This window comes from Chlamydotis macqueenii, chromosome 2 (assembly GCF_036417535.1).
Source record: "Chlamydotis macqueenii isolate bChlMac1 chromosome 2, bChlMac1.mat, whole genome shotgun sequence".
Taxonomy (NCBI): Eukaryota; Metazoa; Chordata; class Aves; order Otidiformes; family Otididae; genus Chlamydotis; species Chlamydotis macqueenii.
Genome location: NC_141557.1, coordinates 33,361,733 through 33,388,120, shown reverse-complemented (window position 1 = coordinate 33,388,120; position 26,388 = coordinate 33,361,733). Strand labels below are relative to the sequence as shown.

General features: G+C 39.3%; 1 protein-coding gene across 1 annotated transcript in view; it reads right to left on the bottom strand.

Annotated features, from left to right (window-relative positions):
• The window catches only part of DNAH11 (dynein axonemal heavy chain 11), a 123,249-nt gene that overhangs the window by 53,164 nt on the left and 43,697 nt on the right, over window positions 1–26,388 (bottom strand). Inside the window, 9 exon segments of the mRNA XM_086740390.1 lie at window positions 4,570–4,731; window positions 14,359–14,501; window positions 15,312–15,435; window positions 16,487–16,588; window positions 16,590–16,649; window positions 19,190–19,387; window positions 21,091–21,249; window positions 22,388–22,609; window positions 23,052–23,154. Of these exon segments, the coding sequence (XP_086596516.1) occupies window positions 4,570–4,731; window positions 14,359–14,501; window positions 15,312–15,435; window positions 16,487–16,588; window positions 16,590–16,649; window positions 19,190–19,387; window positions 21,091–21,249; window positions 22,388–22,609; window positions 23,052–23,154 (1,273 nt within the window).

Below are 26,388 nucleotides of genomic sequence, written 5' to 3'. Positions count from 1 at the left end.
TGTACTTTTCAATATATGCCCATTCAGGGTTGCAGGCAAAGGAAATTATTATTGCTAATTTAGCCTTCTGTATTAAAAAAAGGCAAACAACAAAGAGTCGATACAGTAACAAAATCTGATTTAACTGCAGCTCACTAGAAAGCATAAAATAGCTTGAAGCCAAGATTAGGCTGTTACAAATCAAACCCATTCAATAGTCCTAAAGACAACTGAGCAATAAGCCTATATAAAATTTGAAAGAAAATAAGGGTGAAGTCTGTTCTCTCTTATGCAGTCTTGCTATTCTAAGCCTTGGCTGATTGACTTTTAAGCCTGCAAAAAAAAAAAAACCCTGCCAATGCAAGCTATGAGTAGAGTTTAGACAGGAGTTTTGCCCTTTTACTTTCCTCAGGATGTAAATTAGTCATTACCAAATTGATAAATCTTAGCCCTTTGCTGTTAAGTTGAGCTAGGTGAAACATGCCCAGAAAAGAGCAAAAAAGACCAAAGCCACTAAACTTGCATGTATCCTGCAGGCAGTTATGAAAAATGAGAATAAAACCAAGCCAGCATTCGTCTGAAGGAAGAGGTAACCAGGAAGCGTGTGTCTAGGGGAGCAGGGAGTGTTAGAGGCAAAGGAAGAAGGCAGAAAAAAGTTACTTCAGGCTTTTTCTTTGCCACACCACATGTTGTAAAATACTGTGGAGTATGATAAAATAAGAGCATAAAGAATTTATTCTTGGTCTGCTTAATAGTGTGCGCTGTTGACTGCTAAGCACCAGAGGAGCAGCATACAAGACGGCAACATCAAAATGCTCAAAGGAGATGGCAGAGATGTACATTGCTATTATTTTCAAAGGGATGGATTAAACAATCCTGATTCTTTTATTCTGTATGCAGGGTTGATACATGACACCAGCTGAAAGTAAGGAGTAAGTCATGTTGAATTTGGAGACGCAGACATTATTTTAAAATGCTAGTATAGATCATGTTTTATAGTAAATCAGGTATAAAGGCACTTTTGTAAGTTCATTACGCCCAGCACATGGATTTCAGAACTGCTGCACAGTGTTCTTTTCTTGTGCTCTTTTACAATGTACGTCTAGCAATTTGAGTACTGAAACAGAAGAGGGCTCTTTCCCTTACTTTTCTCCCAAGAGATCAAAAAAGACATCCAAATCGATTAAATTTCTGATATTCTCCATTTCCCTCCAAATATCTCTGGTCCTTACCCCACACGTTGACCAATGTCCTTCCAAGTGAAAAGGGGCTCATGGGACTCATTTTCAACAAGCACCATAATTAGGGAGGATCACTTGTTCCTTCTGTTCAGATACTTTCACACAGGGCAGAAAGAATATTCACAGCATCCTTCACAGCACACACTGATGCTGCAAGCTCACCATCTCCCTGTTGAGCTCAATTTAACTCCCTCTTTCCCTGGGTAAACTGTATCTTCCAAAGAAATACCTAGACTTGGTTTGAAGATAAAGAGATGGAGAATCTAAGACTTCCTTCTCAACTCTCACCATCACTGTGCATTTTTTTATGGCTTTCTCTCACCATTTAAACCCAGAATTTTTCCAGGTTTTGTTAAAGCAATGTAGATACGATGTCTTATTTGTATTGAACTTGTAAGAGGAAAAAAAATCACTAGCTTAACTTCAAGCTACTCTAATTAAAAATAATCTGTAATATTGTTATACAGTGATGAACAACAACAACAACAACAAAATCTGTCAATTACTATTGCTGTCTTTTTGGAAACTCTGAAAAAGGACAATTAGGAGCTAAGCATCACTTATGACAAAATAATCACTCAGTAATAGACCTCGCACTGCTTATCACAAGGAACAGCACGATTACAGTATGTTTCAAAAGTCCAGGCATACATGAGCCCTGGCTAACAAGATTTCTCTACTAAGAATAAACAAAAGGCTTTCCTGAAATATCTAAAATGGAGCAAGCGAAATGATCTATTAACCCTCCAGCACTAGAGATGAGAGGAGTCCACCTCCCATAAATCTTTGATGGAGAGGGAATGGCAGACTGCAGCTAAGATTCCCCATGTCCTTCAGGGTGGTCCTTTTCCACCTGGCCCCTCTCAGTCTTTTGCTATCCTAAGACACTTCTGCAACTCTCCTGACCCCTCTACCTTTACTAACTATTTTTCTGTTATTTTTCTCCCTTCACCTCCCACTCACTCCTCCTCAGACTCTGCTGTACACCTCTCCTACCTTTCTGGTTCAGTTTTGCTTCTCTTCCGTCTCTCTTGGTTAAGTTCCCCTTCTCCCCTCCGATAACAATGTCATAATTTCCCTGTTATTTCAACGCCTCTGTTTTGGGTTCACTTCTTCCATCACTTTCAAATCCTTCCCCTGTCTCATCCTAATATCTTTTTTTTTCGTTCCGCTGTCTTGTCTGTTAGTCCTCTCATGGGCTGCACGTGCCGACATGACTCGGGCACCCAGTACTGCTTTACACATGTTGATGGCACAGAAACCTCAACTCACCGTCAATAAAGAGTCATGTTATTTTGTGGGTTGCCATTTATTTCACTTGCTGGGAATGGAACAGGAAAGATATTTACCAGGAGCAGTTAACACCAATGTGAAAGGGAGACTCACAAGCAGCAGCTTGAATCAGTGAAATATTTCCTAAATATTCAAAAAATGAATTATAGAGGAATGTAATGCTTAAAGAAAAAAAAAAATTAGAAGCCCCCACAAAAGTTTCAATGTGAAAAGCCTAAAGAAACAAACAAACAAATAAATTTAGAACGCCCTACAAAACAGACTCAATATTTTCAATATTAAAAGCCTAAGCAAAAAAAAAAAAAAAAAATAAATTTAGAACCCCTCACAAAACAGTTTCAATATTAAAAGCCTAAATTCTGATGAGTAGATGTATTTTCAAAGGAGCATAATAAAGTTAGTTAAAGATCTGAAAAATTTATGTATTTAAGTCAAAACAAACTCTACTCTTCTCTTCTCCACGTAATCCCAGCAGTTCCTTTCAAACAAGTGGCAACGTGCAAGTTGGCATCGCGTTACACAAAGGGCAAAACACCCGCACAGCCCACCGGACCACAACTAACTGTCCTCCTACCACTTCCAGCCGCTTAGGAGCGGTTAAAACAGAGCAGGAGGTGCTGACGGGACCCGGGGGCGAGCAGGTCGCCCCTCTCGCTCCCCGGCAGGAGGCAGCCGTCCCCCGCCGCAGCGCCGGTGCCGCCCGGGCCGCCCCCCCCCGCCGCCCCCCGCGGCCTGGGACGAGCCCCGGGGAGGGAAAGCGCCGGCGGGGTACCCTGGAAGCAGCCCCAGGCATCCCTGCAGACTTGCCCCAGCTCCCTCGCCTTCCTGTCCTGACCGCTCCGTGCGTTTTGTATGGGTTTGAGTGGAGGACAAATGCTATAAACGCATCCATCTCCGACACACAGTTTTCCCCGGGGACTGGTCCTGCCGTTGACCTAAGCAAGAACCCTCTTCCTTGGGCATTCCCGAAATCCCCAGTCTCTCGTGGTTACAAATCTCCTATATAAATACATGGGCCCAAATAGAAAAGTCCTCTAGAACAAAACTCCCGCAGCTGCAATTGCTGAAAGAAAGAACATCTTTTCTAAATTGGATTCAGATTAGACATAAGGAAATTTTTTTTTTGCAATGAGGGTGGTGGAACACAGGAACAGGTTGCCCAGAGAGGTGGTCAATGCCCCATCCCTGAAAACATTCAAGGCCAGGTTGGACGGGGCTCTGAGCAACCTGATCTGGTTGGAGATGTCCCTGCTCCTTGGAGAGGGGTTGGACTAGATGGCCTTTAAAGGTCCCTTCCAACCCAAGCCATTCTGTGGTTCTATGATTCTAAATCTACGTGAATTACCCCACCAGCAAATACCTGAGCAGTCTCACCACCAGCACGACAGTGTTGTCTCATGCTGGGCGGGACAACAGAGGTAGCTTGGTAAAACTCTTAGAAGAATATGAGAATATTCCTTTTCCCTGAAAGGAAACTTGCTAATACATTATTTTTTTTTTTTCTGAAAACAAACAAGTCACACTCTAGGTCAAACAGAAACAAAAAGAGAGTAATTGCCCAGATATTAAAATTCTAAATGCATTTGCCACATGGTTACATGGGAAATTTTCACCTGCTTAGTTGCTGAACTGAAAACTCTTCTTTAGTTAGCCTTGGCTGTGCACTGCAGTATTTCAGCCTCACTTGCTACAGCACTCGTGAATGTATTTAACTGTACTGAAAAGGGATAAATAAATTCTATACCTATAAGATCCTAGAAAGCCTGCAGTTCAATGATTTTGCAAAGACAGTGCTATGAATTACATGCCTCTCTCCTTTTCCCCTCACTTCTCTTCCTATGCTAGGCAGCGTTCTCAACTCTGCTGAAGGAACCGGGCAGCAACCTGCCATAAAAATTCAGCTTTGAGCAGGGGTGAGCTTGAACACCACTGAAGGGGACAAGTGCAAGAAGGAGAAAAAAAGAGCATTGTTTTTTTTTGTCAGCTTATTCAGTTATCGATCTTTCAATGGTCTCCGTTGCTTTCTTAGAAAACTGACGAGCTTTAAACTCTGTACCTTGACCCCCTTGGCTTCCTCAATGAGTCTCCTGCTGACGGAGCGCGGGGCCTCCCGCGGCCACTCATGAAACCAGTCAATAGCGGTGCAGTTAACTATGGCTGGGAACTCCCGAGCTGATGCTTGCAGCGTGGAGCCGGCAGGAGAGAAACACAGAATGACCTGCAGAGAGGAGAGAGGGAAAGGGAGAGAAGAGAATCACATGGCAAGTTCAAGCTATCAAAGAAAGGCATGCAATCAACCATGGCCCAGCGCCGCCACCAGTCAGCGCACTGCTGAGGCTCCAAAACAAATTTGGCAGCTAGGATGTTACCTTCGGCAAAGAGGTTTTGCTGCTTTTCCACCATACAAACACAATGTAGTTGCAGCTTCCTTCCCCCCGCTCCGCGTTGGTATCAGTTACTCGGTTTGATAGCTATAAATAATAATGCGGCCACAGGGACTGGTGGGCACACAGCCAACCAAGAAGGCGCACGTTCAGCTGGTCACAGTGACACAAACCCTGTTCTTGAGTTGCTAAATCTATTCAAGCTGCTTCCTGCCACTTTAATATGCACTGCAACCCTGTTAAAAGAACAAGAAGAAAAGGAAATCTGGATCTTGGTTTGTATGGGAAATTTTAGGGATTATTCTTTACAAAAGTGGAAAGGGATGTCCAAAACAAGGGTAGACTAAAATACTCAAAGAAAAATAAATAAATCTGTGATTGGCTGATTATCACTGGGCCTACACAAAGCAACTCACATTTGGCATTTGGGAAGGAAGGATTATTCTAGTCTCTCAGGTATATCTGTGGACCTACTTAACTGCCATTAGCTCATTTTTAGCCATTGTGTTTGCTTTTAGTTAATTAGCAAAATGACAGACATCAGGCTGTTAAGACAGGACTTAGAGTCTCTCCTAAGAAATAACTTCTTAGGAAATGAACTATTTTTGCTGTACAGGGCTTCTCAAACCAGAAGACATCTATACTGTTAATTCCAACAGAAAATATCCAAATGTTGTCTGAACAGATTATTGCTTCCCAACAGCCACAAGAACCGGGGCAGAGCCCGGTCAGGGAAGTCATGCTAGGGAAGGGAAAAGTTTATTCTGCTTCTGCAGTAATCAGGAATTGACATTACATATTAAGAAAAAATGGGATGAAAAAGGAAGAAGAGCAGAAAGTTGAAAGAGAAGAAGGAAAAAAAGGAGTGAAAAAAAGGAGGAGGTTGACCTGGGACAATACCTCACTGGGTTTTTAAGCAGTCAGGGAGAAGAGAGAAAGTGATGAGTTAACAGTGGAAAAAGCTTCTATGGTATCTGGAGAGAAGATTACAAGGACAATAGAAAAGACTTGCCACTATCTCATAGTTTCTAAAAATACATCTCTGCACTGGAAAACACAAGACAATAATTTCTGCAATCAACCTTTAGTTACAAGCAAAGATAAATAAGTTTCAGTAGAACTAAGTCAAAACAAGAAAACCTTTTACCATTGTTCTGAAAACCCTCTCAAACAGAAACTGTTTGCTAGGACATTCATACATTTTGTTAAGTTTGGATTTTATGCTGAACCACAGACAGAGTATGTTCTTTTTTTATTCCCACTCTTTTTAGCAAAATCAATTAAGCAATGGCCTCTGTTCACAAGCACTGGTCAGGTTGTATCTTGCAAAAAGCTTCTTTCTCATGGCCCCACAAATTGAGTGGAATTTTGAGATTATTGAAGGCTTTAGTTCAATGACGCTATTTTCAGAAGGGTGTGATATGGCAAAACATAACAGCAAGAAAAGCACAAGTGACTCCTGTTGGGAGCCACAGTGGACCAAGAGGTGATAAAAGACAGAACAGGTGTGAAAATCTTTAAAAAAAAAAGAAAGACCTGAAAAAGGGTAACAGGAAGAAGCTAGGAAGGCAAAAAGAAACAATGATAGTCTCCAATGTTGTGACAGACAAGAAAAGAAATGATGCAGACTAAAATACTAAATGGGGCATAAAATACAAAAGAATTCACTGAGGTAGCTACTGATGAGTGAACCATAAATATTCAATAAATTAGACCCCCAAACCCATGCTTTAGACTGCACTGTGGATTAACTGCCTGTTGCACCATTTTTTAATCCATTTACTTCTTTATATTTCTAAATGGAGAGTATTCACTAGTACCGATTCCATTTCCAACACACTTACCAGTTTCCCAGAGCTACAAGATCTCATAGTACATTTTTTCTCTGTCTTGTGGAATAGGATGCAGAGGACAACTTCATGTTAAAACAGAGTTCTGAATTGCTGGAGTTGTTCTGGCACCCCTATTGATCTGTTTTATCATCAAACAGAGAAAAATACCTCTTTTACACGAACCTAAAATTCTTCTAACCACAGGAGACTTGCGCATTTGTCTAGGAAGTACTTGAGAATATGTTAGCAAGAGAAACCACTGGTTTTAAATCACTTGTGACCTTTGACTCCTGCAAGAATTAGACAGCAGTGCATGTTCTCATATTTGCAAGAAGATAATGTTCTCTCCCATCTTCAAGAATTTAGGGAGAAATGTAGACATCCATGCAAAAACACAAGAGAGTCCAGGTTGTCCAGGGTTTACAAAGACAGGTTGATCAGCAAGTTGGTCTAAGGTACAGAAGACAATGTCATCCACTTTGAATGTGTTCAGCATGGAGGGGCAAATGGCAGAAACGTCCATGTAGAAATCCAGTCTAGCCAAGTAATGAAAACTGCACTAAAACTGTACAAAGACAACAGAAAGATCTTGGAATTTAGGGCAAAGTTTTATCAGACTGATGAGAAAGAAGGGCAAACACCAAAGAAACAATAAAAAAAATACAAGGATAAATGGTTTCCATCCCAAAACTGAATCAGATAAGAAACATACATGAAGAATTTGCTAGGTTTGTTTTGTGATTCTTGAAGACCTTGGACACTTTTGTGAGTTTTCTGAAATTTCTTCTCTGTTATACCATGTATCCTTCAATTAGACATTCTCTCTCCCCCTCTCATTCATGTCACCTCATTTTCTGATAAAATTATATGTTTAGTTACAATATCAGAGGCACGGTGAGAAATATTGGTGCTTGGGGCACCTCATTTTCTCCTCTCCTTCCTCTAGCAGCCATCGTCTCAGATGTGCATACTATCCCTGTTATGGTAGCAGCAGCAACAGAAAGCCTAGAGATATCTGTCCCAGCTTTGATGTGCTTCTCACAAGTGTCCTTGCTACAGCAGTGGTGCCAAACTGAATCTGTAATACCTCCAAAGCTGCAAACCATACACAGTCTAGCCAGAAGTTACATCTTCTACAGCTTCCTACACTGCTCACATTGCTCATATTTGGACTTAACTATCTAAGTACTGGACTGCAAGAAGAGTCCAAATCAAAGTCTTGGACATTTTGCCAAACAGAAATCAGAATTTAGTGTTTTCCTGAGTCTTGTACTCTAAGTAATATTTTATCCTCCCTAAATATTAAACAATTGTTTGAATTGAATGATTATGCAATGATTCAAGGCCAGGTTGGGCGGGGCTCTGTGCAACCTGGTCTAGTGGAAGATGTCCATGCCTCTTGCAGGGGGGTTGGACTAGATGACCTTTAAAGGTCCCTTCCGACCCAAACCATTCTACGATTCTATTATTCTGTGATTACTATTTATTCCCTATTTATATTAGCCTTATGTTGAACTTCAGGAGAGACATTGCTTTCTCTATCCAATCTCATTTGTTAGGAGTGATTTAAAAGAACTGTTTCTATCTATAAGAAGCTGCATTTGTTTATATGAACTGCAGACACTCAAAAAGATAATACTGACCTTTCAGGATTGTTTACTTTTAACTTTATCATAGTATTTAGATTTTGGATTTACCAAGTCATAACCATACTCATCTGTTCCCTCCCTGCCCTTGACCAACCCTCCAAAAGAATTTCTGAAAGTTTTAAAGAGTACATGATAGAGCTATGTTCTAATCTTTATTCTAATCTCATGTTTATCCAGCACAGTACTACTGGAGCTCATGTGGATAACCACAGGACACAGAAGCCTCTCAACAGTTAACTTCCATAACAAATGAGTATGCGAAAGGAGGTGAACAGTGATGAGTGAAGACAAAGAGGAGAGCAACGGTTGAAGCAACAGCGCATCTAGCACAAGTTGCTAAACACGGTGAGTCCTAGTGAAAGCCTTTGCAAGAAGTACAAGGCATACACTAGTCCTACCATGATTACTCGACTGGAAAGCCCGACCAAGAAAAAGGAAATATACCTGAGTAAGTATCCTGGACTCAACTGTCAGAACATCCCTGAAAACAGCTAGTTTAAAGGCAGGTGAACTTAGTATACATGAAATATAGATACACCAATCTTCTGCTTGCAATGCAGATGTACTCAAATACCTAGCTGTTATTTCACAAGTGCAGATTAGAAAGCAAAAAGTAACAACACATGAAAACAACTGCTATGAAGTCTAATAAGAGGAGGACTAGATGAGGGGATCTGCCAAAGCTAATAATAAAGAGAACAGCAGCAGATCCGAGTTCTAGAAACCTTGCAGAAAAAAAGAAACAATTAAATCCAAATTAAAGGTAGCAATAGGTAAAATTAGTTACCTACACACAGACTTTGTAGATCACCATGTCAGGATGAGTTTAGAAGAATAATTTCTCAATCCTTTAACAAATAACTTCTTGAAATAGCTAGTTCTGGAACTCAAATTTTAATACAGTATTTAAAATTTCCATTACTTTTCTCTAAAGCATGAAGTTACAACTGAGTGATTTTTACTATATTGTATTGTTAGGCAGGAAATTCCAGCACAGCCCTAGCTATAATGTAACACTCTAATTAGATAACTATGTCTTTGTTAATTATTTTTTGTGGCCAATAAAAACCAGGATACATCATATACTTGAAAAAGTAGGCATAAAAAGCAGATTAACAGATCCTCACCATGGCATAACCTTTCTATCTCTTTTAGCTTTAGTGAAGTTTGGTAAAATCACATCAGGCAAGGATTTGATGCATGTTTTCAGGGTTTATTTGCATTCCCCCAGTGAATTTCCAGTATTATAAAGGACCTTGTGCTTTGCACGCAGAATAATGAAGATGCCATGTGATCTGATAACAAGAGCGCTGTGAGGAAAAATGAGTAATTATTACTTATTACATTTTGAGCAACCTTTGCTTAAGCAAGGAGGTTATACTTTGAAAACATTTATCTTCTGTCCAGGCCATAAATGACAGTCTAATTTGATGGAGGAAAAAAAAGGAATAGGAAATGCTCTATGCAAGAACTGCTTCATTTCTTGCAAGACAACCAACTAGGATACAAATATTACAATGAGGGTAATAGAAAAACTTAGGAAGTTATCCAAGATAGACCCATCCCTTTCTTTGAAATAAATATGGATATTGAGACGGACTATGCAAGAGTCTTTCATCTGATGTTCTTAAGATTTAAATTTGCACAACTGAGTAATGAAGACAATCCGTGTGGACAAATGAACTGATAAAATGTGAAATTAATATCAACTCCCACGTAGCATTCCCTACTCCTAAGAACACAAAAAGCTCTTTTCTCAAATGTTCCTTTTGACCCTCACACTCATGTGTTACTCTCACTACAGATGTGTCTTTTCCACTATATTTTTTGGCTCAACCTCCTCCTGCTTATCTCAGACTGCAAGCTCTCTGGGTTCACAGAGTGCTTCAAACAGAGCAAGACAGACAAGGGTGTATCCTAATACTAATGAACTAAAGAGCACCTTGGCACATGCTTGACCACCAGTCTGACAGGGTCCACCCTATTTAAGTGGTAGCACACTCACTTGCATGGTTTTCCCACATAGAACTAAGCACTGCTGCAGCATGAGTAAGGAGCTGTACAGACCAGGAATCAATCCTAACCAGCTCTGTGCCACCACCATTATTTTGTGAGCAGAGCAAGGGAAAAGCCAAGCCATGTGGATGCCAGCCATTTCATGCCATTAGTCCTAGGACCACAAAATACACCTCAAATTTACTAATATAGATATATCCTTAAAAATCAGCTCTCTAAGCACTCAAGAAGATGGCTGACATCCAAATGAGAAAAACCTGGAGCTTTTCATAGAGAAAGAGGAACTCTGTAAGAGCCTGCCAACTGCAAAAGCAGCTGTTTTTAGAAACCCTTGATCTCTAATTGGCTGTTTGATAACATAAACAAGCCTTCGTTAGGTGGGAGGGCAGTACCTGTCTGTCCCTGATCCACCTGTCTCCTTGGTGGCAAATGATGAGTTCAGAAATTAGTTGGGAGGTGAGATCGATCCAGTGATAGACAGCATGATCAGTTGAATCCTTATTTCCCATTGAATCAGACAAATAAATTCACATGTGGGGCTAGTATTAGTTGAAAATAGAACCAGAAACCCTAAAAACACGGTTCTCTTTGGCTGAGGATTAAAGCAGTCAGGATGAGAGGTAGGTGTATTTATGCCCTCAAAGGAAAAACCACAACAGCTGGTGAAAACCTGAGCTGTGGTGGGGCTGCACAAGTTCCTCTTGGATTCACAGATAAAAGATACGTTCCGTCAGCAGTGAAACAGACCACAAGGAAAATGCTAACATGCCCTGATGAAAGAGGACTTGGAAATTATTTAAAACCAAAGCAATAGTAATAATACAGACAAGACTGCCTGTGGCGATGCAGGGCACCTGCCCTGCCTATGTTTGACATTAATTCTGGCTGAGGCATGAAACTGCTTCACTGCTGAGTTCCTTAGAAAACAGGGAGCCAGCTAAATACTGACAGGACTATGCAAGGAGGAGACCATTATAAGGATGTAATGACTGAAGTAGTCCAGCCAAGTCTGCCTACTGGAAGGAAACTGGAGAAATAGTATTCCCTTAAAACCAGCAGACTTATTTCTTAATGCTGGGACTTCACAACGGCCACTGAGGGACTACGAACTTTGAAACATGAAGAAAATACAAAATGAGGAAACTTGTTCAAGAAATGGGAGCAAGTATTTGTAGTAGAGATCTGCAGTTCACGAAGAAAACTGGCTGCACAGGGACTAAGTGACAGATAGTCAGCTCAGAAGAAAAGCCATATAACACATATGGCTTTAGATACTTAGTAATTTTTAATAACACCAAGGAAACTGAGATGAGCTAGGAGAAAATTTAGAACTCAGAAAACATGCAAAGATGAAATGCTGTGAAGAGTACATTTACTGGAAAGAGTACATTTAAAAGTACATTTGTGTAGGATGTGTGTTGCAAGGCAGTTAGGCACAGTGTTCTCATTTTGGGGGAAATGTTGAAAGGTTGCCACAACCAAAAGAATAAAATAAAATTCGATGGAGGTCAAGAGACAGCAGGACTAACTGGCCATGCCTCATATCCGTGCTTTTGAGAAATAGCTCTTTCTTTTGGTCTTTGCTTTTATTAAAAAAAAAAAAAAAAAAAAAAAAAGATGTGGGGAGTGTTTAAGAGTGACTGTACAGACATGTGGGATATTGGAAAACTTCTGGAGCTCCAGTAAATCACTGTGAGCCTTAGAAACTTCTCAGCCTATGCAATGCCTTGGCACGATAAGCACATTACCATTCACAATGTTTGGCCATCAGCCTTGTTTGCTTAAGCTGCATTCTTCCTTTTTAATTTATTTCATCATTCATCACAAAAACTTTTGAAATCTTCAGGTGCATATATGTCCTCATACACATTTCAGTTGTGGGCCCATATTTTATAATGATGCAATCCACTGTCTTTAACTGACACTGACATAAATTTGCATCTACATACATAGCATGTTCTTAGTATGTTACGAACAGAATTGATTGCAAGTTCCAGACTGAAAAAAATCAAAACAAAACTAAAACAAAGCCAAAAAGCTCTGGTGGTTCAAAGAATTAGACTGTGTAGTTTGGGTTCCTGAGCTACAGATTCCTCATTGTAAACACAACCGTAGGGTATTAGATGACGGGTGAGCACAAGCGAAATGTGGCTTAATGTAGGATGTTGGGTTTTTGAAATGAGATTGAGAAATGAGACTATATCACTTTACTAAGCTTTAACATTCTGAAACTGTCTAAATTCTCCCCTTTTGTTCTCTTTCATGTTTTATTAGTCTTTTATTCTTCAAATCTAGGGAAAGGATGAGGTGATAGGTCACCCAGCACTAACTAAAAGTCCATACATATATCTGCCAGTGTGTTAACTTATGAAATTTATGTCTCCTTCAGTACTATAATGTCTCCACTTTGCTTCCCTGCAACATGAATAGATATCTCCTGTTCGTGCCTCCAGAAGTGCTAATTTGCACAGTGGGGGACTGGTGAAACGGTTGCAAGGTAAAAGGCATTTGAAAGCTGGCTTTCAAAAAGCGCTTAAAAAAAAAAAAGAAAAAGAAGAAGAAATTGTTGGGGGAATAAGGAAAACACAAAGGGAAAGAAATGGGAAAGAAGAAAATGAAGAGAGATATTAGACATTTTTTTCCCCTGTCTTTTCTTAAAAAAATGTACACAAATGCAATAGTCATGAAACGGAGACAAAAAAAATAGCACTGAATATATATATATATATATACACACACAGAAGGTAAGCACCACTATTGACCGTGTCACAAGTCTGGAAAAGTGAAAACAATACAGAATATGTCACACTAGAATCTGTACAAGTCTCCACAGGCCTTTAAGTTACAGAAGAAATTTGTGGAGCGACAGAAGTGATGGAAAACAAAATCAGAGATAGGAGGGAACATCAGCAAAACTAAAGCAGGATAGGAAAAAGAGAGAAGATAAGGAAAAAAAAAGAGAAAGTGGTATGTTATAAAGTGTAAGAACTTGAAATAATCTCATAACCAAATAGGAATGGTCTTTAGATCTGTGGTGGCTAAACACTTCAGAAGAAGCAGAAAAAACCCGCACAGACGACTGCTGTGGAATAATCTGCTATAGGAAAGATTTTCTCATTCCCAATCAAACAAATCAGTTTAATATACAAAGTACAAGGCATACATTTATTTTAAAACACTCTCTTTCTAAAGGGTTAATGGTTGTCAGACTTCTAATTTTCTTATCAGCTACATACATGTTTCAGACTATGTATAAAATTGAAGCCTTCATAAACCTAAAGTTCCTAAAGATTCCACTCTAAAACCAGTGTTCCCAGCTTCTGCTTTCCAGCTTTCAAGAGAGAACTACAGTCAACGTCAACATTACCTCTAAAATGGAGTTCTAAGAGAGATACTTGTTGCAATTGTGCTATCATATTAACATATATTATTAAATGGCTTTTGACCTGAAAACATCTATATGGATATTTTTATTTTCCTAGTTTTAAGTGGCATAGGAAAAGTAGAAAGAATTAACTTTTACTGTGAAATTTCACTCATTTGTGCAAATGTTTAAGCGTTGACTACACATACAGAATCATTATATGTGTAATTAGGGAACATATTTACAATTGCACTAACTGCACCACTAACTCCTCATCAGCACCTCACTTCTTTCTAAAATGCGTCATTGTATTCAAAACACAAGACCATGAAACTAAGACGCAGAGCAGCTATGTGACTTTCCTATGAACAGGCAGGAAGTCAGCAGCTGGGCCTAGGAGTAAAACTGGGCGTACAGCAAACCTCCACACTGAGAAGGGTGTTACAGGGGCAAGGTGAGAGAGGCAAACTTGGTGTCACACATCGGAGAGTATGTCTTTCAAGAGAAGTATGCCAACATATGCAGGGTTGTAAGACAACCAAAATATGTTGTAACTTTAACCAGCTTGGTACTGCTTCTCTCCCCTGAGATACGCCTTACTTTTAACTGCAGCTGCACTCTACTCAAGATGAACCTCCAGCAGCTTTCTCCAGTGTCCATCAGGCCTAGAGCTCGGACTTGTTTTCTAACTGCTGTAACTATGCCCTCCATGTCTTCATCACTGAACAGATCTGGAACATCTCCTGTGAAAAGACAAAGGGGTAGTTAGGAGAAGCCTTACACAACACAACCTGGAAAATAATCTTCTACATGGTATTTAGCACAACAGAGTTTAGGTGCATAACTAGAGCTATGTTATGATAATAGACAGATCAAGTAACAGTTTCCTCCTGTTCCCTACACCTTTTCATCTAAAAAGAACAATTATTTTTATAACGGAGAGAAAACAACATTGTTTTTAAAAGACAAAAATATTTTCCCTAATAGGAAGTTCACTCATAAATTATGTATCCCTCAGTGGTTCCTTTTTTCACAAGCTGTTAGAAAATTGTTTTCCAGCCTGGTTGCAAAAATAAATAATAATTTTTAAAAAGTAAATCCTTCAAGATGCTCTCCAATTGTACAGCATGGTATTATTCCCATTCTTCTTCTACTTTGTCTCCACATCCCCACATTCAGAATCCAGATTTTCTATTTTTCAAAACATGGGTGAGACTACATTGCTGTCAGTTACACTTGCACAGTCATGAAGACATTGCTTGAAGTCAGTGAAATCATATCAAAGCAAATATGACATTAAATCAAAGAGAGATTCCCACCTACCCCCAAATCAATGCACTTATGCATGATAAGCCTTAGCAATTTGTCTCCTCAGTGGGCAACGCCTTCTTAAGCAAGTCAAACTCAATGCTCAAATTGGATGGGTTGACTTGGCCTCTATAAAAGCTCCCCCACAAATACCTGAAAGAGAAATAATCTCTTTAAAGTTCAATGAAACCACAGATCATTTGTCATTGGAAAAGATCTTTCAAGAAATGTGTTGGTCTGATCACCTGATGCCAACAAGTCATTAATCAGCACAAGAAAGCGTTCATCTGGAACCTGGGCATCTGTCAGCAAAAACACTGTGGGTATGTTCTTGGCACCAGTCTTGATGTACAAACTGGCAATATCTACCTGTAAGGAAAGGAAGCAATCATTCATATTCTGTTAAAACATTGATACAGAAAAAGTGTGAAATGCATATTAGTGGATGGCAATGCATTGCTTACTTTTCCTTGCTTTTTTCAGTTTATTTACATATCGCTAATTTGCCGCATACCATCCAAAGGGAAAAGCAGTTTGCCTCTGTTTTCCATACCAAATACTGAGGTTTTGACGTGACCTTGTGGTAAAGATCTAAACAGACTACTAATCAAGGAAATCCTCACATTATTGTACTAAAAAATGGATATTGCAGCCATGAAAGTCCCCATCAAGAACAGCCATAACCTTACCAACAATGTCGGGAATTGCACTGAAGAGTCAGATCCATTTTAAACCCTGTTATTTCTGCAGAGTGAGATATATAGTGAATACATAGTGAATTTATTTTTTATATATATAGTGAATTTATTTATGTGAGATTTGTCATGTTAAAACAAACAAACAAACAAAAAGACTGAGTAGTGCCCTGGTGCACTTTTGCTGTCACACAGGGATGACCCAGAGAGAGACATGGCATGGGACTATTGTGCTAGCAATCCTCAGACTTGTTAACAGAGGCTTAGAAGTTTCCCTGTTTGGAAACAACGATAGGGAAATGACCACTTAAGCCCACATCTTACACTTCATTTGCCCAGGGAAGGAGGGCACAAGAAGTTAGACACCATGTAAGACACTGAAGGACATGCAGCACTTTTCCAAAACAGGACAGCGTGTATCTCCCTCTAAATACCAGAACTCCAACCACATCTTTGTAGTGTGTCAAGTAGCTGTCTTGGAAGAAGTGGAGAAAGTACCAAAATCCTGTGAGGTATATAAACAAATGCTAGCCTGGTCACCTTTTGACCACCTATTTTTCAGAGACAAAGAAAATGAGATACTGCTGGAAACCACAGGAACAACAGGGGTTATTACTGTAAATCACACTGATTTGTCTGTGATTTTATCAAGCCTGTGTAACAACAAAACAACACATTCTTAAAGTAGTGAACTCAACAGACTCAAATAGTACCTATTGGTTTACCCCCAGGCCCTGGATCCCATAGCCTTTCTTCAGTGTAATCTGGAAAATGTCCAGGGAGCAGATGTATGCTGCCAGCCTCAACAAGCTTTGTTTACCACTACCCACCTACTCCAATCAAAAGTGCATAACCCCCAGGGGCTTCTAGGATAAGACCGATTCAGCACTTGATGACAAAAAAATAATAATGGAACATAGACTTCAACGATCTCACTAGCCAAGTTTCTCCATTTCTTTGTATTGCAACAAGATTTTTTTGCCCCCCCCTCCTTCTTTCTTTTTTGTCTATTTTTGTAGTAATGTGCTCCTGACACCTAAAGGTACATCATCTTCACATCAGCATTTTGTTTCTTTCCAATATTTGAGCAAGCAGAAAGAAAAGTTATTTTCCTTTCTCAAATATTGAACGTTTGCACTGACCTCTACAATGACCAGAGCTGCCTGGTTGCTCATTCTTTACATTGAGCTGCTTCAAAGCATCATCCAAGATCCTGATGGAACCTGACTGGACTCAGAATAAAGACCTAGTTAACTTGAAGGGAGATTGACTGGGCCGGGGGAGCACATGGGAATTTAATGTCTGGCAGTTTGCACCTCAAAGGCTGAAGGATGATGAATCACTTCATGAAAAATATGCATCAAACTTTAATTTACTCTTGGAATATCTAGCCCAGGCTACTTAAGGCATGCTTTTATTTGCTGATCATGGAGTGATAAATGAAGCCAGATGAGAATCTGGCCCGAAATTAGACAGTATTTAGTTGTAAGAGTTCTCAATTGTAAGTATTGAGGTAATTCTTCCCCCAAAAAACTATTTTGGAGACCTTAAATATCTTGCAATTAATATTTTAATAATTTATGTAAGCATCTAAAAATTATTTTCAAAATTTCATTTTTTAAAAATCAGATCTGGGTTTTCTAGTGGATTACAGTTTAGAATCAGCAGACCAGAGCTTAGCAACAGTACATTGGATCTTTTGTTTCATTTTTCTTCTGTGTATCACAATGAAAAGAACCCCAAAAGCAACCCCCTCATTCTCTTTATGTCTCATGCCAGTGAAAAAAATAATCCCTGAAAAAATACTGATAAGAACCTTCTTAAATAAAGGAATAATGTGTCTAATCTGGTTGCATCTCATAAAGAGGTAGATACTCGTTCAACTAAAACATTACTGGAAGCCAATTCTCTTTGACCTCATGGTACAGCTTTGTCAGGCTTATTCATGATTTCACAATGGTTCCATAAAAAAACCAAAAAAAACCAAACCAAACAAAACAAAACAAAAAAAAACAACCCATAAAAGTTGTGGAAAAAATTTACAGGATTTAATTTCACATATACTTTTCTGGGACTGCCAAACTGTAAGGCTAAGACACCCTGCCACTTTGTTTGCCAAACTGGGATACTACTGTCGGTCACTAGACTTCAGAGAGAAGATAATGGCTTACTAACATTTTCAAGCAAAACTACAGATACCTGAGAAGGCTTCTGTCTGCAGTTCTGATTATTATCACATCAACCTCTAAATCAGCAGAACAAAATCTACACTCCCTATGAAAGATCCATATGATTATCTTTGTAATTTAAGCTCTTTTTTAATCCTCTTGGAGAGAAACTTCTATAATAGACTGCTTTGTCAAGAGTGCCTTCTCTTATATAGCTCCTGCCTGAATATGTGCAAAGTGAAAAACGATGACACTGAAATCCTAGTCCAACTCAATGAGAAGAAAAGGTTCCGTGTTAAACGATTTGACACTGCAAATAATAGAAACTGCTTTAACAAAACTAAGCTCTGCCAGCATGGGCTTTGGTCTCTTTCTGGAAATCACCAATATTATACATGACCAGAACAACTGTATATGTTGAAGAAAGATTATAAATAATGACAAGGAGCAACAATGAAGTCTGTGCCTCACTTATTCAGTAAAATCTTCACTTAATCTTCTGAAAAATGGATGGTTTTCTTCCATACAGGAAAACAAAGCAAATGTAGTTAATCAGATTTCAGAAACAGAAACAAATTTTGGGCCATGATGGATACTAGTAAATTGCCCAACATGAGAAAAAACAATTACATTAAACTGAGAGAAGGTAAGAATACATATGGAAAAATGTATGGATAAATAAAATAAAAAACCTATGACACTTACAAGTCTGGGCTGGTTTAGATTTGAAAACGTACAAGGCTAGGCAACAAAGCAACTTCAAGTCTGCCATGCAGTGGCATCATTTACTATGTGCTTAAGGTATTACTTGTCCTTTGTTTGAATTAATCTAATTTTAAAAGCATTTTCCCTTTCTTGGAAATAAAAGACAAACTTTACTTTTCTTATAAAGGCCTGTTGCATCATTAACTAATTAAAAGATAAGGGAGACTACCTATAGCGTTACAGATTATCCTTCCAGCCTCAGAAAATAAGTGGTGTTAATTTCTGTCCAGCGCAATAAAAAAAAAGGATGAATCTCTGTTTAAACAAACAAAACAGAGGTTGGCTTTAACACTGAGCCACAATCTGCTCTTCCATAATGGCACTAATAAAGTATATTTAGCAGGACTACTGCTGCACGGTGCCCTTGCATAAGCCTTCCTTTAAGAGTGTTATGAGTCTGCACTGCAAAGACCTTTGAACAGTAAAAAGCAACAACTCCATACAAACATTGGTAGCATCATTATGAATGGCTTGCTCCCTTTATAGATACTCCACTCACACGTGCTGCATGGCACCCTCAAATAAAACTTGGCTCATCGAAGCATGGATTTCGTTGTAGCTTTCTAGGAACTCCTCAAGTATATTCCTCAGTGGTTCCCACTCTTTCACTGGCTTGGTGCAAAGGTCTGCTCTGCCATTTCCAAAATGGTGATAGATCAGCAGAGACTGCAGCAACACTTGGTCTTCCACATTCTATCATATAGTGACAGAGAAAAAGAATAGTTAAAAAATGTCCCAAACAGAGCATGTGAAAAATGTTTTAATTAAAAAAGATTCATAGCGTAGCAATTGCTATACCCAAGCACTGCGAGTACACTGAAAGACTAAAAGTAAGTGTGAGTATGGGCTCAAAGCATTTGCACATTGCCTCCAAACAGCCAGACTCCAAACAACTACTAGTGAAGTTTATACCTTTAACTGTTCATGTCTAAACTATTTAAAACTAAGAAACAATAAGTGACAGTAAGTCACTGTTCAATCTAGGTTCAAACACTCACAAATATTTTAAATTTTCCATTTTGATGTCCTCATTGCTATCCTTATTCTATTTCTTTTCACTTCTTTTTTTTTACTGGCAAATAGAAATTAGAAGGAAAGGGGAAAAAATTACTAGTAAAAAAGCTGATGTTTCCAGTTTCCTTTTTTTTTTTGTCAAATAAATCCAAATACTCACTCCCTTTTTCTTTTTCCTCCAACTCTTCTGTAAAAATCAAATATACATGCATTTAATAAGTTCATTTTAGTTCATGTTTCTTTTGCTTTGTCTATTGCAAAATGAGTGTGCTTTCAAGTGAAGAGTTTTTGAAAGGCAAGTAGAAACAGCATTGTGGTCCTCTCTAGTTAATTCATTCTCAGTATTGGCACCAACACAAATTAATTCCAGAAGAAACTATATATGTCATAGTATTCTATAATATGTAACATTATTTTGTCTTCTTTGTGCCATGTCTGATACAGTGAACAATACTGAGAGGTACTATATTTTATTACGTATGACAAGTTAAAGAAATAAGAGGCATACATAACAAAACTGAGAACATCAAGACGAAGAAACATACTTGTTTCCTGGCTTGTATGTGCAGTGTTTGGCCTGTGAAAACCTTCATCTCCATACAACACAAAGACCAAAGTGAGACTTGCATATCTGTTTCATATAGGTCTTGCAATTTACAGTGTCTTAACTCTTTAATAGTTTAACTCAGATAACAATTATTTTCATTTGGATAACCAACAAGTGATCACACTTTTATAAGTACATGCTGTTTTACTGACATGCTCTGAAGCCCAGAGAGAGACTGCATTTTAAAATTATTTGAAAAGTAACTTGATTCAATTTTTAATATACCTGCATATACATACACTTATATACACACACTTAATACTAAAGATAAACTATTCAGGGAAAGAAAACTAATACAAAAGGAAAAATTAGTAAAGAAAAATAAAAGTACATTATTCTTGTGGTTTGAAGCACAGGTTCAGGAAACAGAAGATGAAGACCGCAACTTGTTTCCACATATCCATTGAAGGACATGACTCTTCATGCCCACAGACAGGTTGCCACCTCCCCATTCTAGGGAAGGCTCAAGTGTTTGCTTGAAGTTACTACCAACACTGCAACAGATACCTGGCAGTCCTCTGCTAGTCAGACATGACAGTCAAGGTAAGAATGACCACCTCTGAATCTTCTCAAAGGAGAAGCTTCTTTGGTTTCCCTTTTTCACTTTCTCTGGCACTTGCTTTTCCTCAGTAAGGAAGATGCTTGCATTGGGGCTGAGGATCAAAAGACCCTACTGTGTGCTACTGCTACTTACGGTTCCAGTAAATAAGACCTTTCACTATCCAGTTTTTAACTTGCTGATATGAGGCAAAATACTTTCAAGCTACCAACCTACCTCAAAACACATGTGCATAGCATCCATCATCATGTCATGAAAGAAATCACATTCTGTGTTTTCCATCAGTTTATCCCCATAAACACATGCTGATTCATGAAACCAAAGACATTGAAGATCATTTGGTTGTAAACACTTGTGTGTATCAAACAGAATGCCCTAAAGATAACATAATATCTTAATTTTTAAAAAATATTTTAAATATTATTTTTTAATTAATTTTTTTTAAATGGCTTTAAAATAGACTACCCTGCAGAATATCAGTCAGTCTTCCTTAAAAGGTATTAATAATACTGGGTAGATATCAAATACACATCATACTTCTAACTATATATTCTTTAACATGAACAAGAATGTCTCTAAATTAGCAAGTTCACCAGCCAATTGAGCATGCAAAATAAAGTTAAAACAAACATCTGCTCTCCACTGACTGGAGACACACATTTAGCTGATTCATTAGGGTTTGAGGTTCTGGTACAGTACAGGACACAGGGCAGGATCAGTACTGCCAGAACCTTACATGTTCACTAGCCCCATTTCACAATACCACTCAAGATAACAGGACACAGTTTATCATGACAAAATTAGTACTTCCTCAATTGTCACCTCAAACTTCCTTCCTTAACAACTTCCATGCCAGGATGGGTGCAGAAGTGCATGATGGGCCAGTGCATCCCCATCAAACAGAGTATGTCTTATACAGGGCAGTATTAATAGGAGACCTGACAAATCCTTGTCTCCTTGCTAACAGTTCATGATGATCCATGGAGTGGCCAGGCAAGATAAATATTCTGGAAGAGAACAGAGCTGCACTCCAAGGAACAGGAAAGAAGGTAAAATCATACCAGGACCAGACTCACTTGATTTTACAACAGGGACCAGGATTTGCTGATCATATTATATTCTTTCCTCATTTTTCTCTTTAATCCCTCCTTTGATGTTTGGCTACTGCTTTCAGCCCCTGCTTCAGAGCTCCTTCAGTCTCTGTTTTGTTCTACCTAGTCTCCAGAAAGTTATTCTTCGCTCCGAACAAATGCTGACTTCTCTTCTCAAAATAATAAATAAGCAGAGCAAACTTTACAAACCATTACTCTATTTCCACTAAATATCTTTTCTTCCTCAGCTTTTGACCCTTTTAATCTACCTGACCATAGTCACCTCAGGGCAGGGACTATCTTCTACTTTGTACAAAGGCCATCTGTTCTTCATTGGTCCACTGGCCAATTTACATAATTAAATAACAAAGAGCAGCAATAATAGAGTGTTGTTAGGTAGAAAATCAACCCATGATATAAACCTGGCAGACACTGGAGAGGTCTCTCCTGTTAAAGATATGGAACTTAATAGCAGTTGGTGGGAAGTTTTGAACCACTGCCTGATGAAGCCATATGGCTGGAATATTCTTGATTACTGATGGAGTAAAAGCATGTCGCTGGAAGTGGAAGCAAACTATCTTACTGTAGATGGTAGTCAGGGAATCTGAAGAAAGCAACTTCAAAGCAAATACTGCAAAATGTCTCTGCAAATCAAAAGGGAAAAAGAGATTTTTCAGCATCAGACAGCAGTTAAGAGTCAATGAAGTGTTAAATAACAATATAGCCTGGTGAAAATAGAGTTTCTCGTGTGTCATAGAAAATACTTCACTTCTATCCTCATCGTTGATGTGGTTCCACAGCAGTTGCACATCTGGCTACGAGCCCCAAGGGCACACCTGCCAGGTGAAGGACTCCATGAGACTGCAATTGCTATGAAATTCAGAGGAATTTCAATATCATAATAGATATGGTTTGTCTCTTTCTATTTAGCTATAGAACAGCAGGATTTTGAACCTGTACTAAGTTTCAGACACTGTGTTTTCTCTTATCCCCTTTCATCTCCTACCTATTGCAGTGAAAAGCTAAATAGTAATTATCTCATGTATTAAATACAGGATTGCTATAATATGACACTTCAAACCATACCTGGAGACTAGGGTTGATAGTAAAGCTGCCAGCAGTTGGATTCACACAGGCAATATAATGACAATTATGAATTTCTTTAATAGTTAGCTTCTGCCTATCATACCTGAGAAAGAAATGTAGCTTGGTTAATAGTAGAGACAAAATACTGTACCTTTTCCAGGCTTAATCTCAGTGGAAGAATCAACATTTCTGCCCTGTGAGAAATCACGAATCACGGCCATGGAAGTATCAAATTAGGATGGACATTTAAAATTAAGAAAAATCTCACAATTTCTATTGCATAATATTTTGTTCAACATTTTTGTTGAAATGAAGATAATATATTCTCACAAAACATTCTGATGATGATAAAGAGACATTTTTGAATGAAACTGGCTCCAAACCAACCTGGATGAGTACAACACAGTCAAAGGAATTTCAAATCCATTTGAGAATGCACACAACCATGATAGATAAGAGCAGACAAATTTAACAGCTTTCAGTATGAAAAAAACCAGCAAAGATCATCTAGGCATGTATGAAGAAATGGCTCTGAGAGCTATGTAAAACAACTGTCATCAAGCACCTTAGAGAAAACATCACAGAGTAGGAGGTGTCAGTCTTAAAAGATCACGCCTTTTTTTTTTGCAGCATCATCCAATAGATACTGTTTCTGGCTCTCCAGATGACATAGCTCCAGGTGAATTAAAAGGAGGCCACTTTAAACAAACAAACAAGAGGTGTTCAGTAGCTGGCAATTTGAGTTGTGATTGCCCAAATATGAAGACTGTCTTGTTTCTTTAGAAGGTAGCACACAACTGAACTAGGCCAAGCAGCTACCATCTTTTAAAAAGCACAGTATAAGAAAAACTCATAAATAATGCAGGTATTCCCTGCTTAAATCAACAAGTCTTCCCCAGAACTTCATAGTATAATGTAGTCTCTTTCTTTCCATGTGTTTGTACCAAAAATTTTAATCTATTTCAGAATTCTTCAGTGGTTATGTTCAAAAATCCTGAATGGCATGGTCAGCTTTTTCCCTGATCTGATTTGTTATGTAAAACGGAGATTTTTAATTTTTTGTTTTGTTTTGTTTCAAAAGAAACAATTCAATAGAACTCAAAAGAAAGAAGCATCAACAGTTTTAAGCAGTTGAAACTTTTAAGATCTGAAGTTTGAAACCTTTGTAATAAAACAAAAACATACGAGGCTAGAATAGCTTATAGTTCTGGGAAGAAAACAGAAGCGCATTGAGACGTTAGCTTTGCATGTCACTGAATTAGACCTGATTGATTCCTCCGAGCTACAGATGCTTCGGATTTGAGCAGTCACTTCTTTTTTTTTCTCTTTACATCTTGTTCCTTAACAAGATATTCATCTGACACCTGGTATCATTCCTTCATGAGATTAAGTATGACCTAGTGAAAAGCTGATACGATTCAACCAAATCTGCATTAGAAGATGCAAGAACAGTACAGATGCTCTTGCCTCACCTTGGTCACAATTATAGTCAGATCACAGCTTACATGCCAGTGAACAGAACCCTTGATGAAACAAAAATTGTAATGCACAGACAGATGTGCATTTAACTTTTTTTTTTTTGACGTTTCATTACTTTTTGGCTTTACCTACCAGATCATTCACAATGTTTTCTTTGTATGGCACGTTTTCTTCATGTTGCATAAGTGACATACTTGTCTAGGAACAATAATCTAATACACATTTATAACAAGAGTTAAGTATTTACAGAATATGTAGATCCTCCTGTAACAAAACAAAATCAAACACTGTTCAGTTGATTTTAAACTGAAGAATTTCTCCTTCCATGGACTCTGATAAAAGCATATTAATATATTTTAACTGTGTCGTAGTTCAGCCCTGATCAGGACCAGACTACGCAGTCTCTCTCCCGCTCCCCCCACCCTCCGAGAGAACAGGGGGAGATGATATAAGAAAAACGGCTCAAGGTTTGAGATAAGGACGGGGAGAAATCCTTAAAGTTACCGTCACGGGCAAAACAGACTCGACTTGGGGAAAACTATTCATTTATTTTCTAAAACTAGCAGGAGAATGAGACAGGGAACAAGATAACCTCCCCCCACCCCTCCCTCTTCCCGGGCTTAACATTATCTCTACTACCTTCCCCTCCCGAGCGGCACGGGGGGGGGGGAAAGGGAATGGGGGTCGCGGTCAGTTCATCACGCGTTGTTTTACGCCGCTGTATCATCGTCAGGGGAAGAACTCCTCGCATTCCTCCTCTGCTCCAGCGTGGGGTCCCTCCCACGGGCCACAGTCCTCCGTGAAACTGCTCCGGCGTGGGTCATCTCTTCCACGGGGTGCAGTCCCTTCAGAACAGCTGCCCCAGCGGGCCCTCCACGGGCCACAGCCTCCTTCAGGCCTCCACCTGCTCTGGCGTGGGGTCCTCCACGAGCTGCAGGTTGATCTCTGCCCCTCCGTGGACCTCCATGGGCTGCAGGGGGACAACCCGCTCCACCATGGTCTTCACCACGAGTTGCAGAGGAATCTTGGCCAGGAGCCACATTACTCCTCCCCCTCCTTCTGAACTGACCTTGGCGTCTGCAGCCGTTCCTCACAACAGGCTGGCAGACACCTCTCAGGATCCTTTTTACATCTTATTCACTTCTCATCTCCTCTCCACTTCTTGCAGCCAGGCCGGGCCGAGTTGGGCCCAGTCGGCTGCCCGGCGGGAGGCCAGAGGGTGAGGCCTGCAAGGCCCATGAGGCTCGCGCCTCCCCCTCTCTGCCCCCCGCTCAGCTGCTTCACATCTTCTCCCCTCTCTTTTTCCTGTTTTCCCCTACTTAAATACGTTATCGCAGAGGCGTTATCACGAGACATTCTACTACCAATTGGCTCGGCCTTGGCCAGCAGTGGGTCCGCCCTAGGCCCGGCCGAGTCCACTGAACAAAGGGGAGCAACTTCTAGCAGTTTCCTACAGAAGATACCACCTTAGGCCCCCCCTCACTAACAAAACCAGAACAAACTGACAAAAAATTTACATTGTCCTTTGGAAAGCAAGAAGATAATTAACTTAATTGCCCAACTCAACTTCATTATCCCTCAGTGGTCATCTGTGTTTTTCTTCTCATGGTACAGAAAAATCATTAATTTGAACAAGTACCATAAAGTTTCTGTGGATTTTCTCTGCTGTCTTTACAGGGTGATGAAAGCATAGGTGGTAGTATAATCTGAACATTTGGCAAGGTGCAATTTAGGGAATCAATATATTTCTCATATATCTCTCTTCTCATCAGGTCAATCTATGGGGTCAACATCCAGCAGCTCCATCAGGAGCAGCTGAAGGATACTTTCCTTACAAGACTCTCTACAGCACCTTCCC